The sequence below is a fragment of the Aethalodelphis obliquidens genome, unplaced genomic scaffold (assembly GCF_003676395.1).
Source record: "Aethalodelphis obliquidens isolate GAN/ISIS:26980383/991018 unplaced genomic scaffold, ASM367639v1 scaffold137, whole genome shotgun sequence".
In the NCBI taxonomy this organism is placed as follows: domain Eukaryota; kingdom Metazoa; phylum Chordata; class Mammalia; order Artiodactyla; family Delphinidae; genus Aethalodelphis; species Aethalodelphis obliquidens.
In genome coordinates this window covers 95,571-112,194 of record NW_020838081.1, presented here as the reverse complement: position 1 = coordinate 112,194, position 16,624 = coordinate 95,571, and the positions used below count along the sequence as shown (strand labels likewise).

The window sequence follows — 16,624 nt, the reverse complement described above, 5'->3', positions numbered from 1 at the left end:
GCAGCAACAAAAGACCCAACTCAGCCAAAAATAAAAATAAATAGATAGATAAATAAATAAATAAAATTTAAAAAAGGTACATTGTATATTGGAAAGTGAAGTCCTATGCAGAAAATGAGGATATTAATTATAAAATTAAAACTGGCTTCTATTAGAAAATAGTTTTAGTTTATGGTTTTTATAAGTACTCTTTCAAACTGTTTCTCTGGCCTTCTGTTATTTCTCACTATTTTCTTTCTTTTTTTTTAAGAGTCAATGGATGCAAAGAAGGAGAATCAAGAGAAGGCTCCTCAGTCAGGCACATCTTCTGTGCAAGATGGTAGGTTTTAAATTAGTTCAGTACAACATATTTTTCTTCCTCACTCAGTGTTGATATAAACTCTTCTCTTACTGCTTTTGGTATAATCTCTGTATAGTAAGCAATATAAAATATAAAATCTAAGCAATAGGAAAGGTCAAAAAGATAGTGTTTAATTTTGGAAATTTTACTTTGGTTTCACGTAGAGAGGGATTAAGTTAAAAGATAACCCTGTATTTCAGTGCAAATGTTGCCAAATTAAAGATATATAGTTATTAATTACCATGAATTACCAATTTAAAATAATTTGATTATTAATAAAAACTCTTCTAACACTAGAGTCAATGTGAAAGTCCTTTTTTGATGGTCAAAAGACAGTCCAGTGGATTAAAGCTTAGGCATTGAGGGGGTCTGACAGATCTGTTCTAGAATCTTGGCCTCATTCTTTACTGGCCTTGTGACCTTGGGCAAATTACTCAACATTCTTAGTCTCCTTTTTCTCCTGTGTAGCACAGGGATAATACTACTTATCTCGTGGAACTATTAGAATTAAAGAAAATGAGTGTAAAGCACCTAATATAATGCCTAGGCTTATAGTAAATGTTCAGTAAATGTTAACTTCGTTTATGAAGTCTGAGTTATTAATTCATGTTTTAAGTTTTTTTTATTGTGAACAGCATGTATATAGCACTACATCAGAGACTCAGGAGATAGAATCTGACTCATTGCACCTGCTCTTAAGGAAAATGAGAAAATAAGTCATACATAGAAAAAAGGCTGAATTTAAAAAATACTACAGCAAACTTACCAGAGATTTCCAGGCAAACCTCTTGCCCCTTGTCTTTCTGTTGTAGCTGCCCTGCCAGCCCTACTCTTGGAGTAAGTAGTTCACCCATGACTTTCTGTTCCTACAGGAAGATTGCCTATAGAGGTAATCCCCATGGAGTCATTCTTTCTCACTGGTAGAAGACATTATGATTCTGATTTACTCTGGAGAAGACTGGGGGGCCTCATAGATTATGTTCAGTTTGCTGAAAGGTGTTTGGGTTAATGTATGGATTAGAATAGAGTACAAATCAAACAAGAAGGACCATAAACATGTGCAGGTAACAGATCACAAAGTTATGTATGTACATCTGTCTCATGAACAGGTCTATGAGTTCCCAGGGCTCCTTTCTGAGAGAGGGTAACCCCCCCCCCCCCACCCAAATCTGTCAGTGAGGATAAGATGCAGAGGCAGACGGGAACTTCATGCTTGTCTGTGACTTTGACTGTTTTGGCTCCTGGTCAGCAATTCCAGCTGTGATATTGTAGATGTATCAAATCTAAATTAGTAAAGCCTTTTGCTATGTGTGTTTCCCCCATGTTATTGGCAGGCTCTCATCATATGGACAACCAAGCTGAACGGTTCTGTGGACTAAAAATTTTTGCCTTATGAATAAAGAAAAAAATTAAGGCTCCAAAGGTTAAATTAACTAGCAGTGCAATAGAAAATAATTGTATTATGGAGCACTGGTATAAAGGATTTGCTAGTTCAAATTATAGCCCATTAAGACACAAATGGTAATAGAATATTTTAAAAATTGTGTTGGATAAAGTATTTTCCAATGTCGTTGAAAAATTTTACAAATGTAACTGGTTTGTGGAAGAGTCTTAATTAAGTTCTTTGAGGTATAATTGTGAAATGGTTTTGATTTCTCAGTCATTATTTTCAACTTATACTCCTTTCTTCCTGGTATGGTGGCTCCTTAATGACATCCTAGTGAGATTTTTTCCCCCATTCATGTTTTGTTTTGTTCTTCTTTTGTAATGCTCTCCAAGGTCATATGGTGGTAGAGCTTCAGTTAGAACCTTGGGTCTCTTGATTGTCAGGTTAGTGCTTAGGAGGTCACTGAAATAACCTGGTCAGTTAAATTTTGGAACCACAGATCTCAGTTTTCACTTTTAATAAAGCTATCCAGTATTCTTAAGTTTAGGCACAACTATGACATTTAGTTTTAGAATAATAACATAAACCATTTATTGAGTTACTTGCATGTGTACTACTTCACTTAGTTCTCAAAATACCTTATATCATATGTATTACTTTCCTCATTTTATAGGTGAAGGAACTGAGGCTGAGAAAGGGAAATGACTTGCTCAGGGTCACATAGCTAGTAACAGGCAGAGTCCGACTGAAAGGCGGCAGGTTCATCTCCAGAGCCTGTGTTCTTGACATTCTGCTTCATACCTTTCAGCACTGTGGTAGTGCTTGCTTTACATTATCTGGAAGAAGAATTAAACCCAGTATTTTTTCTTTTAGTGGAAAAATCTCTAAAAGGGTATACAGTGTTACATATGACATGCTTAATACCACATATAATATGTGTACATACACATATAAATGCATACTTTCAGGTAACAGTGGTATTCTGAAGCTGGCTCACATCAGCTTGGGAGAGCCAGTGGTACACATTTCTTCCCAACTTTGTGGTTGGTGACTTTACCTTGGCACCTTGCAATCACTCAGCCATGGTGGTAGTATTTACACCACAGAAATCTGCAAACACTACCAGTCAGGCTTTTTGTTTGTATTTTCTGGAAAGTTGGCTGTTAAACATTTATTAGCAGTGTGTAAGTGGAACTGTTATATCCTTTGAAGGATATATAAGAGGCTAGTAACACAGATTCCCCTAGGGAGGGAACTGTCGAACCCAATATTTTTATAGTGAGGAAATTAGACAAGAGTATAGAAAAAAACGTCATGGTTGATGAGAATTAAACTTTGTATGAATTAATAGTACCTTTAATACTGCTATCAAGTCTTTCAGTGTCTTGGCAGTGTGACTGGCACAGTGAATTGAAGTGTCCAGGCAAAGTATACTGCTTTCTGACCTTCTCTTCTAGCATTATAATATATCATGAAGACTGAGTGAGAGAAAGGACAGCAAGAGTTTGTAGAAAATACAGATAATTACAACAATGCATATCAGTCATTGCACTGACGACTGGTTTCTGCTTTGTTCTGCTACCATATTCTTAACACCCTGGATGGGGATCTAATAGTCAATTGAGAAACAATGCTGGTTCTCAGAGTTTTTCTTTCCATAAAGTATTGCTTTATTTCTGCTATACCACACATCTAAACACCTTTAGATCCCTGTGAAAAACAAAGAAACGCCTTCACAGTAATGGGATGAAATGGTAAAAACACGTCTTGAGTAAATTTATATTTGAGACATATGAGTAGAATTTGCTATTACTCTATAAAAAGTCCTTTAGTTATTTCTAGAGTTCACATTTTTGGAATCACTGTGCTGCAGTCTTCATTTCATCAAGATGATCTGGATTGTAATTTATATCAGAGCTGTTATTAGGAAGTTGTCTTATTTTTTATTTCCATGCTGGTAGTCAAATGTAGATCAGGAAATTTGAATCTGTTCTTTAAGAAGTATTTCTTTGAAGAGATATGGAACTAAAACCCATTTTATTCCTGAAAGTTAGTATACATATTATATGTATTAATGGGAATTCCCTGCTGGTCCAGTGGTTAAGACTTGGCACGTTCACTGCTGTGGGCCCAGGTTCGATTCCTGGTCGGGGAACTAAGATCCCACAAGCTGCATGGCATGGCCAAAAAAAGGAAACAACAGAACTATTTTTGCGTGTTTTTTTCCAGATGATTTTAACTGGGAAAATTACTTGAAAGAGACTGGATCTTTAAGTGCTCCTTCAGAGTGTTTCAGACAGGTATGCCAAAATTCTGTAGATGTCATGTTGTATATATTGATGTAAACTATTAACTTGTTGAAGGGTGCCTGTGTGATTGTTAGGTTCTAGTAGTGTGAGGAGATAGTGGGATTGTGTTAGTGCTGCTTAAGAACCAGATGGTCTCTTTGCATCCATTCATTAAGAATTTACTTTATGTCAGATCTGGAGAGAAAGACAGACATGTAAATAATTAATTATGAAAAGTGTGATAACTATACTGGGAGGGCTTACAGAAGAGGTGGCTATCTGAGGTGATTGGGATGAGGGGAGGGATATTCCAGGCAGAGAGAACATCCAAAGCAAAGGCACGTGGGTGTAAAAGAACCTGAGTGTTAAGGGATGGTGTGGAGTGGCTGAAGCACAAAGTGGATAGAAGTGATAGTATGGGAATGAGATTAAGGTGCGGTGGCTTTTAACCTGTACTGAGGATTTGGACTTTATGTTAGGCAGTGGTGAGCTGCCGTTTGGCTTATTTTAAGGGGGATGGCCTAATCATATTCTTATTTTAGAAAGCCACTCAGGATGCATTTTTGAGGCTGTATTTGGGTTGCCTGGAAGTGGGCAGATTAGCAAGACCAGCAGTGGGCAGCCAAGTCAGGCTGCATGTCAAGCCAAGGAGAGGGTTTGGAGAAGATCTTTTTCTTAACCCTTATAGCTCTTACTTTGTTCACCAACTGCTGTGACTGTTACTTAAAACGTACTTAAAAATCAAACTGACCATTTGATTTTCTTATAGTTGATGCGTTTTAACAAAATTTTATTTATATGTATGTATATATATAGTCCCAGATTCCACCAGCTAATGACTTCAAAGTTGGTATGAAACTGGAAGCCCATGACCCTCGCAATATGATTTCAATATGTATCGCCACAGTCGTTGGAATTACTGGTGCCAGGCTACGTTTAAGACTGGATGGTAGTGACAACAGAAATGATTTTTGGCGGCTTGTTGATTCTCCGGACATACAGCCTGTTGGGACATGTGAAAAGGAGGGGGACTTACTTCGGCCTCCACTGGGTAAGGATAAACAGTTCTTAAAATAACATATTTTTGTTAATGTAATATTCAATAGAAATAATTTTAACTGGCCTTTTAAAAATCTCTTCTTCTGGGCATTCTTACAAATAGATAGTCAGGTGGTTACTGTGGAGAATGTATGAGAAAGTAACTCAGTACCATATGTTACAGAGTTTCACCTAAGTACATATTTGGCATTTGTGTGCTAAAGGTTCCCCACTCCAGAGCAAGACTCATTCTGCCTTAAAACTTGAAATGTCAAAAGCAGCTCTACTGGATTACACAGGCAGATTCAGAAACCCTTCTGGGGGAGAAGTTTGTAGCATTTGATATGAGTCACTTCCTCCCTCAATATTGTCTAATGAGCCATTCATCATTTTTGGTATGGGGATGAGCACAGCAGAAGGGTATGATTTTACATCGGGACTCCAGTTTCAGACTTGGAAATTTCATTACACCTATGTGGGAAGAAGTCATGGTGAGAGGGGTAGGAGTCAGTACCTATAGATCTTTGAAAAGGAGGAGATGGATGGAACTCTTCAGCAAAGATTTTTAATACAAAGCTCTCAATTTTGACCAGGTTTTTAAAAGGTAAGAAGTGTGTGACACTAATTTTGTGCAAAAATTTTCTCTTTTAATAAGAGTACCATGGTATTCTGTAGAATATAAGGATTTAGTTTATTACTTCTACATTCTGAGTGAATGGTGGGTATTGGCTTTTGTTTCTTTACAATGCTAAAAATGAAAATTCTCTATTATAAAGCACAGTGAGAGAATGGATTTTTTTTGTCTCCTACTAGTGAAAAACTCCCTGAGAACCAAAAATGTAAGATAATAATAACTACTCTTTTAGCAATATCTTTTTATACTGTCCTTGCTGTAATTGTTACTTATTCCTAATTTGGTTTAAAATATTTGAAAAAACTAATCAGAGATGTGTTATTCCAAGAAGATGGTTTAGGGTGTATGTGTTTTATGCTTTTCCCCTTTTCTTTCTTCATATCATTCACATTTTTCGTTGTTTATTTTTATAGTATTTCTTAATTCATACAGAATTCTGTAAGAGACATAATATAAACCTGAGACTTAGTTCTTCCCTGTTTGGATTTTATTTCTCTGTTTACAATATGATACTATGTGTTTGTATTTTGTTTAAAGGAAACATAGCTATTGTGATTGTCAGCATTTCAAACACATAACCAAGTTTATAATCATTCTTTTTTCAAATTACTTTTAGAGTTTATTAATTAAAAATATGAAATAAATAGCAATACATGCTGATGAGTGTTTTTTTTGACAGCACATAATAAAAAATACAGTTTTTGCCAATTTGCTCATCAGGCGCTTTTGAATAGTTTCCATTTTAATGTAACACAACTTATTTCATTTTCCTTTTTAAAAGCTTTATTTATTTAAACCTTAAAGGTTATTATTTAAAAGTGTTATTTTTGTATTTTTTTGTTTTTTTTTTTTTGGCTGCGTTGGGTCTTTGTTGCTGCACAGAGGCTTTCTCTAGTTGTGGTGAGCGGGGGCTACTCTTCGTTGTGGTGCATGGGCTTCTCATTGCAGTGGCGTCTCTTGTTGTGGAGCACGGGCCCTAGGCACCCAGGCTTCAGTAGTTACAGCACGCAGGCTCAGTAGTTGTGGCACACAGGCTTAGTTGCTCCGTGACATGTGGAATCTTCCTGGACCAGGGATCGAACCCATGTCCTCTGCATTGGCAGGTGCATTCTTCACCACTGCGCCACCAGGGAAGTCCCTAAAAGGTTTTTTTTAAAGTTTCAACATACATGGAGAACAGTGTACAGCTTATAAATGAACACACTTGTATAACCAACACCCAAATCAAGAAATAGAACATTGTCAGCACCCTAGAAGCCCCATTCCTGCTGATCCCCAGTCATATCCTCCTCCTTCCCAAAGGTAACTACTGTCCAGACTTCCTAATATCATGGATTAGTTTTATCTATGTTTGAATTTTTAACGTGCACTTTGATCTTTTTTTGACGTTTTAATCTATGTTTGACTTTAGGCAATTAAAGAATTAAGAAAAATGCTAAATTAAAAAAGAAAATCGTGGTACATCATGTAATAGGATAAGATGGGGGTTAAGAGAAAGGCATAAGGACCAGAGAATGATTCTTATGTACTATTCTAACCACAGTGTGGAGAATCCATGCTGTGGATAACTATTTATTATATATCACTAATAATACTGATTTATTTTAAGAGAGTGTGTAACAACCCTCCCCCATTTTTCCCTAGCAACAATTATTTTCCTAGTCAGATTAAGGGTGTTTTGGTACATGATCATTATAGGATGACTTTCTGTCTGAACTTCCTTGCGTATTTTATCCTATTGATGGACCCATTGCCAATGTGATTCATGTGCCTCCCTATCTTAATGCATGTATTCATCAGGGATGCATGCCAAGTTCTCACCAATTCTGGCATCAAGGGAGGCAAGTGTTGCATGTAACAGATTGCCCCCAGAAAATACTAAAACTAGCAGATCGCTGCTCCCTGCTACACATGCCAGATGCTGTGATATTCACCATTAATTGATGAGATCTCTAGAGAAGACACCTGTCGAGTCTATTTTGATAGTATCTGATAAAAGTTCTAAGATAAGATCATTTAGTGAGCAAAGTTTACTAAAGTGAGAGCTGTCTTTTTTCCCAATATAATGTATGAAAAATGTCAAACCTACAAAAAAGGTGAAAGAATTTTGCAGTGAACCCCCACATACCCACTACCTAGGCTCTACCGGTTATCATTTTACTATACTTGCTTTATCACTTATCTGTCCATCTGTCCTTCTGTCGATTCATCAGTCCATCATATTTTTAAATGCACTTCAGGATAAGTTATTGACATCAGTGCATTTCTCCTAAATACGTTCGCATGCATATCATTAACTAGAGTCCACTGTTTATTTACAGGTTTTTTCCCTTTTGAGGCGAAATTTACATATGGTGAAATGCACCATCACAAGTGTACATTTGCTGAGTTTGACAGAAAACTGTCTTTCGGAAAGGAAATAAGGCAGAGGCTCTGAGGAAAAAGAGGGACTGGAAGTCTTTTGCGGCCTTTTTACCCTGCGTGTGTGATTGTTGGTGGGGAATGGAAGCTCTCTTGGGCTCTGGCTTGGATTTCTCCTAGTATTGCCCATTCCCAACATATATGTGTATGTTGGTGAACCCTAGCTAGTGGCTTCTTTAAGATGAGAATTTCTACCCCCACTGTAGCATTCTTGTTTAATAGTACAGTGGATACAGTAGCACTGATTGGAAGGTACACCAGCTCCTCTTGCCCATTTCCTGAGTTCGTCAATAAGAAAGTCATTCTCTGAAGGAGAATGGTAAATGAAACATTTTTTTTAATACCACCTTGCTGTAATATCACAGGGAGGCTTTTTAAAATTGATTTCTGCTTTATTTTATAAAATAGGGTACCAGATGAACACATCATCTTGGCCAATGTTCCTCTTGCGAACACTGAGTGGATCTGAAATGGCACCTGCAACATTCTTTAAGAAGGTGAGAAAGATGTTATGAAAAGCTTCCATCAACTGGCCTGTGGTTTTATTGTTTCAGTGGGTGCTTAAATGCTTTGTCTTCTCTGATATGGAAAGCAAAAATGGTTTTAAAATTACTTGATTGGCAAGCGTATTAGTCTGCTTGGGCTGCTGTAGCAAAGTACCACAGACTGGGTGGCTTAAATAACTGAAATTCATTTTTTCACATTTCTGGAGGCAAGAAGTCCAAGATCAAAGTGTCATCAGGGTTGGTTTCTGGTGAGGCCTCTCTTCTCAGCTTATAGTCTTTTCGCTCTATCCTCACATGGCCTCTTCTCTGTGCATGCGTGGAAGAGAGGAATCTCTGGTTTCCCTTTCTCTAGAAAAGACACTAGTCCTATGGGCTTAGGGCCCCACCGTTAGGACCTCACTTAACCTTTATTACCTCCTTAAATGTCCTGTTTCTAAATATAGTCACATTGGGAGTTAGGGCTTCAAATTATGAATTTTGGGAAGATGTAACTCAGTCCATAACAGTGGCTTGAACAGAAATTTATTTTCTCACAGCTCTGGAGGCTAGAAGTTGAGATCAAGGTGTCAGCAGGCTTGGTTTCTTTTGAGGCCCCTCTCCTTGGTTTATAGATAGTCGTCTTCTCCTCTTTGGGAGGAAAAGAATACATGAGCTACGTATCTGCATCCTAACTTCCTCCTCTTATGAGGACATTGGTCATATTGGATTAGGGCCTACCATAATGGCCTTATTTTAACTTAATTATCTCTTTAAAGACCCTATCTCCAAATGCAATCACATTCTGAGGTACTGGGGTTAGGACTTAAACATATGAATTTTGGCTGGGTGGGGGGTGAGACACAGAAACACAATTCAGCCCGTAACAGCAAGTCATAAAAAAGGCTCAGTTTTAATCATCCAGTAGTCAAAATGAATTAGTACCTTCCTTCTTGACCTCAGATACAAAAAGGGGTACTCTACTGGAAGCAAATGTTTGTTATTATTTTTTATGTACCTTCAGAAGTGAAGCTTCGCCTCAGTTTGCTATGTTAGTGGTCTCTTTGATATTGGAGAAAATGAAAGTTGAAAGTTGAAAGTTGAAACTTTCACTTGAAAGTTACTTGGAGAGATTTGGTTGCAGAAGTAAAAGAATGTTATAAACAGTCATCAGAAAGAATTTGTTACAAGGAAATACTTGTTATATAACAAAGAGGGAAAATTCCAAAAATAGTTTATGTTCTTGAGAAAATGTTGAAAGAGTACACTGTGTTAAGAAACAATGAATGAAAGCCAAGTTTTAGTTAAATTACGGGTCAAAATATTTCTTTCTCACTCTCTGTCCTCATTGTTTTCTCAGTCACTTAAATTTTATTACAACCATTCATATCAGGAGTGGTAAACATTGATTGTACGTTTTCAAAACTTTTCAAGAAGATTAAAGATATAAAGATGTGCAGTGTCATTTGACATGATTCCTGCATTGCAAAGAAAAAATCTTGGAGTATAGCTTTGAGCAGCATGAATGCTGTAAGTGGGCTTGCCCTACCAGCAAGGGGCACAGGTGAATGCAGTCCCTTTGGGCATTGTGTAAAGCATATATGAGGATAGCTAACAACAAAAGAGATGTTTAGTAGTAGTCTTTATTAAATACTTACTAGCTTAGGCTGTGGCTTTAGAAAAGCCACTGGATCTATTTTACTTATTAAGTTGCTTTATCAGCTAGTCACATGCCACATGCCACATGTCACATTATGTTTTTCATTTTTAATATTATAAAAGTAATTTACCTTTGTGTGGGGGGAAAAATCAAACTATATACTTAACTAAAGTGAAAAATGAGTGTCCATTTATCCCGTCCATTCCTCCGTTCTACTGTTCTCTCCAAAATGTTCTTCTTGACCTTTATCTGTGCATTCACAAACATATGTGGGCTTTTATTTCTTAAACATAAATTGGAATATATTTTGTGATTTAGTTTTTCCCCTAAAATATGGATTTTTTTGAAATTTCCATTTCGTTTCATATATATTTTAGGTTGTATTGTACTCTTCTGTGGTATGGATTACCGTAAGTGATTTAACCTCTCCCTAAGGATTGATGTTTAGGTTGTCTCCATATTCTTGTTTAAATCATCTACAATGGACATTCTTATAGAATGTTCTATAGTTCATATAGAACTTTTTATATAAGTGTGAATGCCTACATTCTTAGAAGTAGAATTCCTGGTTCAAAGGGAATGTATGCTTTAAGTGTTGAAATATACTGTTAAATTGCACCTTAAAAGGGTGTTCCAAACTATGCTCCAGTATTAGTGTATAGATATATTCATATTCCCACACCTTTACTAGCAATGAATATTATCTATCTTTTAAAATTTTGTAAATCTTTTTTTGGAGGTGGGAATGGTAATGGTATCCCATTGTAATTTGCCTTGAAGTGATTACCAGTGAAATTGAACTTTTAAAATGTGTTTAATGGCCTTTTATTTTTCTGTGAATCGCCTGATTATAGCCTTTGCCTTTTTTCTACTGGATTTCTTTTCTTACTCTTACTGATTTGTGGGGTGCTCTTTTCAGCCAAGCTTGGAACTTGGCCAGGAGCCATCTTAAATCCTCACTCCTCCTTGACCCTGGCCTCTGGATAGCCAATTAATTAGGAAGGCCCACCTACTTAGCTTGCTAATTATTTCTTTGTTGTGTCTCTTCTTTCTAACCTTAATACCACTGCCCCTTGTGCAGGCTTTCCTCTTGCCTAGACTGTTCAACTAGCCTTATAACTGCCTATAATTGTCACCCTTAAACACAACTGCTAGAAATATCTGATACAGAAGCCATATCACATCATTCCATACTTAAAACTCCTTTGAAGTTACCATTTGCATTCAGGATGAAGTATAAGTTTGTTAATATGGCCTTTAAGGTGCTCTGTGATCTATCTGGTTTACAGTTGCCACTTCTTGCTTTGGATTTTATGTTCTGAATTGCTTATAATAGCCTGTCCATACCATATTCCTTTTTTTAGGCTGATTATCTCTGGTTAATTCCTATTTTTATTTTAAGATTCATTTCAGGCATTAAATCCTCCAGGATACCTTCCCTATTTTTGCCTCTGTATTCTTATACTTCTGTAGCGCCTTGTGCATATGTCAGTCTTTTTAAAATAAATAAATTTATTTATTTCTTTATTTATTTTTGGCTGTGTTGGGTCTTCATTGCTGCATGCGGGCCTTTCTCTAGTTGCGTCGAGCAGAGGCTACTCTTCATTGCGGTGCGCGGGCTTCTCATGGCGGTGGCTTCTCTTGTTGTGGAGCACGGGCTCTAGACGTGCGGGCTTCAGTAGTTGTGGCTCGCAGGCTCTAGAGTGCAGGCTCAGTAGTTGTGGCGCATGGGCTTAGTTGCTCCACGGAATGTGGAGTCTTCCCGGACCAGGGCTTGAACCTGTGTCCCCTGCATTGGCAGGCGGATTCTTAACCACTGTGCCACCAGGAAAGTCCCCCATATGTCAGTCTTTGTGGTTATTGGATTATATTATTATTTTCACTGTCTCTTGGTTCCTAGACTGTGAGTTCGTTTTGAAAAGTTAATATGGCTTTGTATTTGCAGTGCCTATCATACGTCCTGGTACGTACTTGTTTGTTCGATGAATAAAGAAAGGATGGGGGAGTACAGGAAGATGAATACGTAGAGAGGGAGAAGATAGGTTTAGTTTTTGACATGTTGAAGTGCCTCTGGGAAGTTTGAGGAGGAATGACTACCACCAGACATTAGACATAAAGTATTTAGAACCTAGAAATAAGGTTTGGCTTGGGTACGTGGATTTGGGAGTTTTCAGCTTAAATGGTAGGGGTGGAAGCCTTGAGCATGAATGAGCTAGTCCAAAGAGAATATATAGAAGGAAAAGAGAAGAGTGTCAAGTTTAGAACCTTGAGAAATACCCACTCACCTTCATGATGTATAAGTACCCATATCAGGTACTTAGTAGAGGTCAGTTAAAAGGAAAGCTGATTCTTGACTATTTGGTAGATAGGAAGTTCATCAGTTACATTAGCAAGAACTGAAGACCAGCTGAAAAGTGTCCCCAGATAGAGTTAAATTTGTAATTGTGGGGGCAGAATATTGATAGAGTTCATTCCTGATGGCCTCGATTTACTGTGAAATAGGAAACTGACAAAGGCTGGAGGGAAGGATTCATACATTGATTGAAAGTCTACTATATTCTAACACCAAGGCAGAGAGCTTACTCTGTGGTTTAGGAGAAAGTCAGTTAACGAAGTAATGAATGTATAGTGAGGAAACATTATTGGTCTTAAGGCAAATGATAAAAGTTTGGAATAGGTGCCATGTGGGATGGGAGAGGGATCGACCTAGGGAAATATGACAGTATTTTGGAGGGTTCACCTGAGGATGAAGACTAAATATGTGTAGCACTACATGTAATAAGCATGTGGGACTTTTCTCCAGCAGTGCTTGGAAACTGAGAATAAATAGTAAAGTGGATGGTGATATTGAACTAAGGTTTGGAGGTAACAGAACAAGGACAAGGGGATAAGTTGGTTTGGGGTGCTGAGAAGAAAGTGGTGATATGATGCACTGTAACCTGGATGTGAACGGGTGTGATAGAATGTTAGAGTGTTTGGTCCTCTTCTCTTCCTTTTTTTTTTTTTTTAATTATTTATTTATTTGGCTGTGCCGGGTCCTAGCTGCAGCACGTGGGACCTTTGTTGCTGTGTGCAGGATCTTCATTACGGCATGCGGACTCTTAGTTGCGGCATGCATGTGGGATCTAGCTCCCTGACCGGGGATCGAACCTGGGCCCCCTACATTGGGAGCGTGGAGTCTCAACCCCTGGACACCACCAGGGAAGTCCCCTCTTCTCTTCTTTATACAGTGGTTCTCAACAGGGGACGTTTTGGGTTATCACAACTGTGTGTGTATGTGGGTGCTACTTATACCTAGTGAGTAAAGATCAGGGATGCTACTAAACATCCTACACTGCACAGAACAGCCCCTACAACAGAATGTTCTGGTCCCAAATGACAGTAGTGTCATGTTCGAGAAACTCTGATCTGTATTAATTCCTTGGTGATCTCATCTAATTCCTGGCTTTAAATACAGTTTGTATGTAGGTGACTTTCAAATTTATATTTCTGCTCCAGATGTTTTGCTCCCATCTCAGACTTGTATATCCAGCCTACCTACTCAGTATCCCTACTTGGATGTCTAACAGACATGTCAAACTGCTCCACCTGCAGCCTTTCCCATATCAGGGAGTAGCAACTATCCTTCCATTTGCTTCTGCCAAAAACCTTGGTGATTATTTCTGTCACATACTACATCCGGTCCATATGGAAACCCTATTTGCTCTACCTTCAAAATATATTTGAAATTCAACCAGTTATTGCCATCTCCGTTGCTATCAGGCTGGAACAAGCTGCCTTTATCTCTCACTTGGATTACTGTGGTAACCTCTTCATAGATCTCTTTATTTATAACCTTACAGTCTGTAGTCAACACAGCAAGCAGAGTATTCCGTTTAAAACATAAGTGAGGGGCTTCCCTGGTGGCGCAGTAGTTGAGGGTCCGCCTGCCAATGCAGGGGACACGGGTTCGTGCCCCGGTCCGGGAAGATCCCACATGCCGCGGAGCGGCTGGGCCCGTGAGCCATGGCCGCTGAGCCTGCGCGTCTGGAGCCTGTGCTCCGCAACGGGAGAGGCCACAACAGTGAGAGGCCCGTGTACCGCAAAAAAAAAAAAAAAAAGTGAGATTATATCACTCCTCTGCTCAAAACCACCCAGGGGGCTCCCTGTTTTACTCAGAGTAAAAGCCAGAGTTCTTACAGTGGCCTCCACAGCTCTACATGATACGACCCCTCACTCTCTCTCTGACCTGTTTCCTACTGCCCTCCCACTTGCATACTGCATTTTAGCCACTCTCTGCTTCCTTGTTCTTCGAATATTTCAGACACATCTCCTGTTTTAGGGCCTTGGCCCTGGCTGTTGGCCCTGCTTAGAACACTCTTCCTCTAGATAACTGCATGGTTAATAATCACCTCCTTCAGGCTTCTGTGCACATGTCACCTTCCAGATGAGGCTTGTCCTGATTACCTTGTTTACAGTTGCACAACCCCTCCCCTACATTGCTCTCTGGATCTCCCTTTACTCTGATCTTCTCTCTGTCTCTGTCTCTGTCTCTCTCTCTCTGTTTTTGCAAAGCACTTATCATATAACATAGAATATATTTTACTTATGTTCCTCATCTTTCTCTTTACTAGCATGTGAGCACTGCAAGGTGAGATTTTTATTTTGCTAGCTAATATATATCAAGAACCTTCAGTAGTGTCTGGCATTTAGTAGGCACTCAGTAAATATTTGTAAATGAATAAATGAAGGTTAAAGGACTACAATTCTTGATGAGGTCAAAGAAGTAATTGATTAAAAGTAAGGAAGTAGAAATTAAGGATAGGAGTTTGTGATCACAGGTAGACTCTAGGAATGTAGCTGTAAACAAAGCTATAAAAAACTCCAGGCTTTATGGAGCTTACCTTCTAGCTTGGTAAATTTATAGTAAGCCATAATAAATACATGTGTATTATGTTTGATAGTTTTATATGCTAAGGAGAAGGGAGGGTGACATTTTAGATAGGTTGGCCAGGAAGGTCTTGCTGAGAAGTTGCCATTTGAGTGAAGATGTGGAGAAAGGGAGAGAATGAACCTTGAGACTACAAGGGTAAAAATATTCCAGGCAGAAGGGTAATGTAGGTAATGCTGAGACTGGCTTCAATCACAGGGATATGTGAAAAAGTAGCCTGTAAGGAGAACCATATTGTAGGTAAGCAAGGAGGGAGGTTAAAAGGCCATTCTTTGCTAGCCACCTTCTAGAACAGAATCATTTTCTTACAGTAAAAGAGAATGATCCCTTGTTTATTTTAGCTATTGCTTTTGCAAATTATATCTTTGTGTTTAGGAAGTCATTCAAGAATGGATGATGACAAACTATATATATTTTAATTAATTAATTAATTAAATTTGGGGGCTGCATTGGGTCTTTGTTGCTGCGTGGGCTTTCTTTAGTTGCGGTGAGTGGGGGCTACTCTTCGTTGTGGTGCACGGGCTTCTCACTGCGGTGGCTTCTCTTGTTGCAGAGCACGGGCTCTAGGCGTGTGGGCTCTAGAGCGCAGGCTCAGTAGTTGTGGCTCACCAGCTTGGTTGCTCCGCGGCATGTGGGATCTTCTCGGACCAGGGCTCGAACCTGTGTCCCCTGCATTGGCAGGCGGATTCTTAACCACCGCACCACCAGGGAAGCCCACGAACTATATTCTTTAAAAACATATTTTAGGGCTCGAGCCCTGGTCTGGGAAGATCCAACATGCCGCTGAGCAACTAAGCCTGTGAGCCACAACTACTGAGCCTGCGTGCCTAGAGCCCATGCTCTGCAACAAGAGAAGCCACCGGAATGAGAAGCCCACGCACCACAACGAAGAGTAGCCCCTGCCCGCCGCAACTAGAGGAAAACCGCGCACAGCAACGAAGACCCAATGCAGCTAAAAATAAATAAATAAGTAAATAAATTTATTTAAAAAAAAACAACACATTTTAAAGCAACTTTGTATCATTACCTTTTGTGGACAGCAGAGGGAACCATTTTGCCAGTTACCTAAATCTGGAAGGAGGTTGTTTTGAGATAAAGTCCTTTCATTTACTGTGTTATTAAAATAGTAGTTCCTTTGATTTTTTTAAAATAAAAATTTGTTTTCTCCTAGAGCTTTATTAATATTTATTTGTATGGCTGTACTTATGTAAGAAAATTTGATAGAGTTTTCATGAAATTTAGAAGAATTAATACAGTATGAAAATCTTTAGAGAATAAATTGCATTTTGTTTGTAATCATTTTCTGGTTTTTGTTACTTGCCAGCCAATAGTGACATTGATAACATACTGTCATATTGGGATTTCTTTTTAGGTTATACATTTGAATTTTAAAATTAGTTCTGTTTCTCTTGTCTTGACTGTCTTAAATCTGTTTTGTAGCAGA

General features: G+C 38.5%; 1 protein-coding gene across 5 annotated transcripts in view; it reads left to right on the top strand.

The window, feature by feature from the left end:
• Positions 1 to 16,624, top strand: part of SCML2 (Scm polycomb group protein like 2) — an 85,825-nt gene that overhangs the window by 21,923 nt on the left and 47,278 nt on the right. For 3 of the 5 annotated variants that reach the window (XM_027099692.1, XM_027099688.1, XM_027099691.1), the window contains exons 3-6: positions 251 to 319; positions 3,957 to 4,027; positions 4,832 to 5,066; positions 8,517 to 8,605. In XM_027099692.1, the coding sequence (XP_026955493.1) occupies positions 251 to 319; positions 3,957 to 4,027; positions 4,832 to 5,066; positions 8,517 to 8,605 (464 nt within the window). The remainder of the gene's footprint in view (positions 1 to 250; positions 320 to 3,956; positions 4,028 to 4,831; positions 5,067 to 8,516; positions 8,606 to 16,624) is intronic. The other 2 variants (XM_027099690.1, XM_027099689.1) reach the window with 1 other exon arrangement.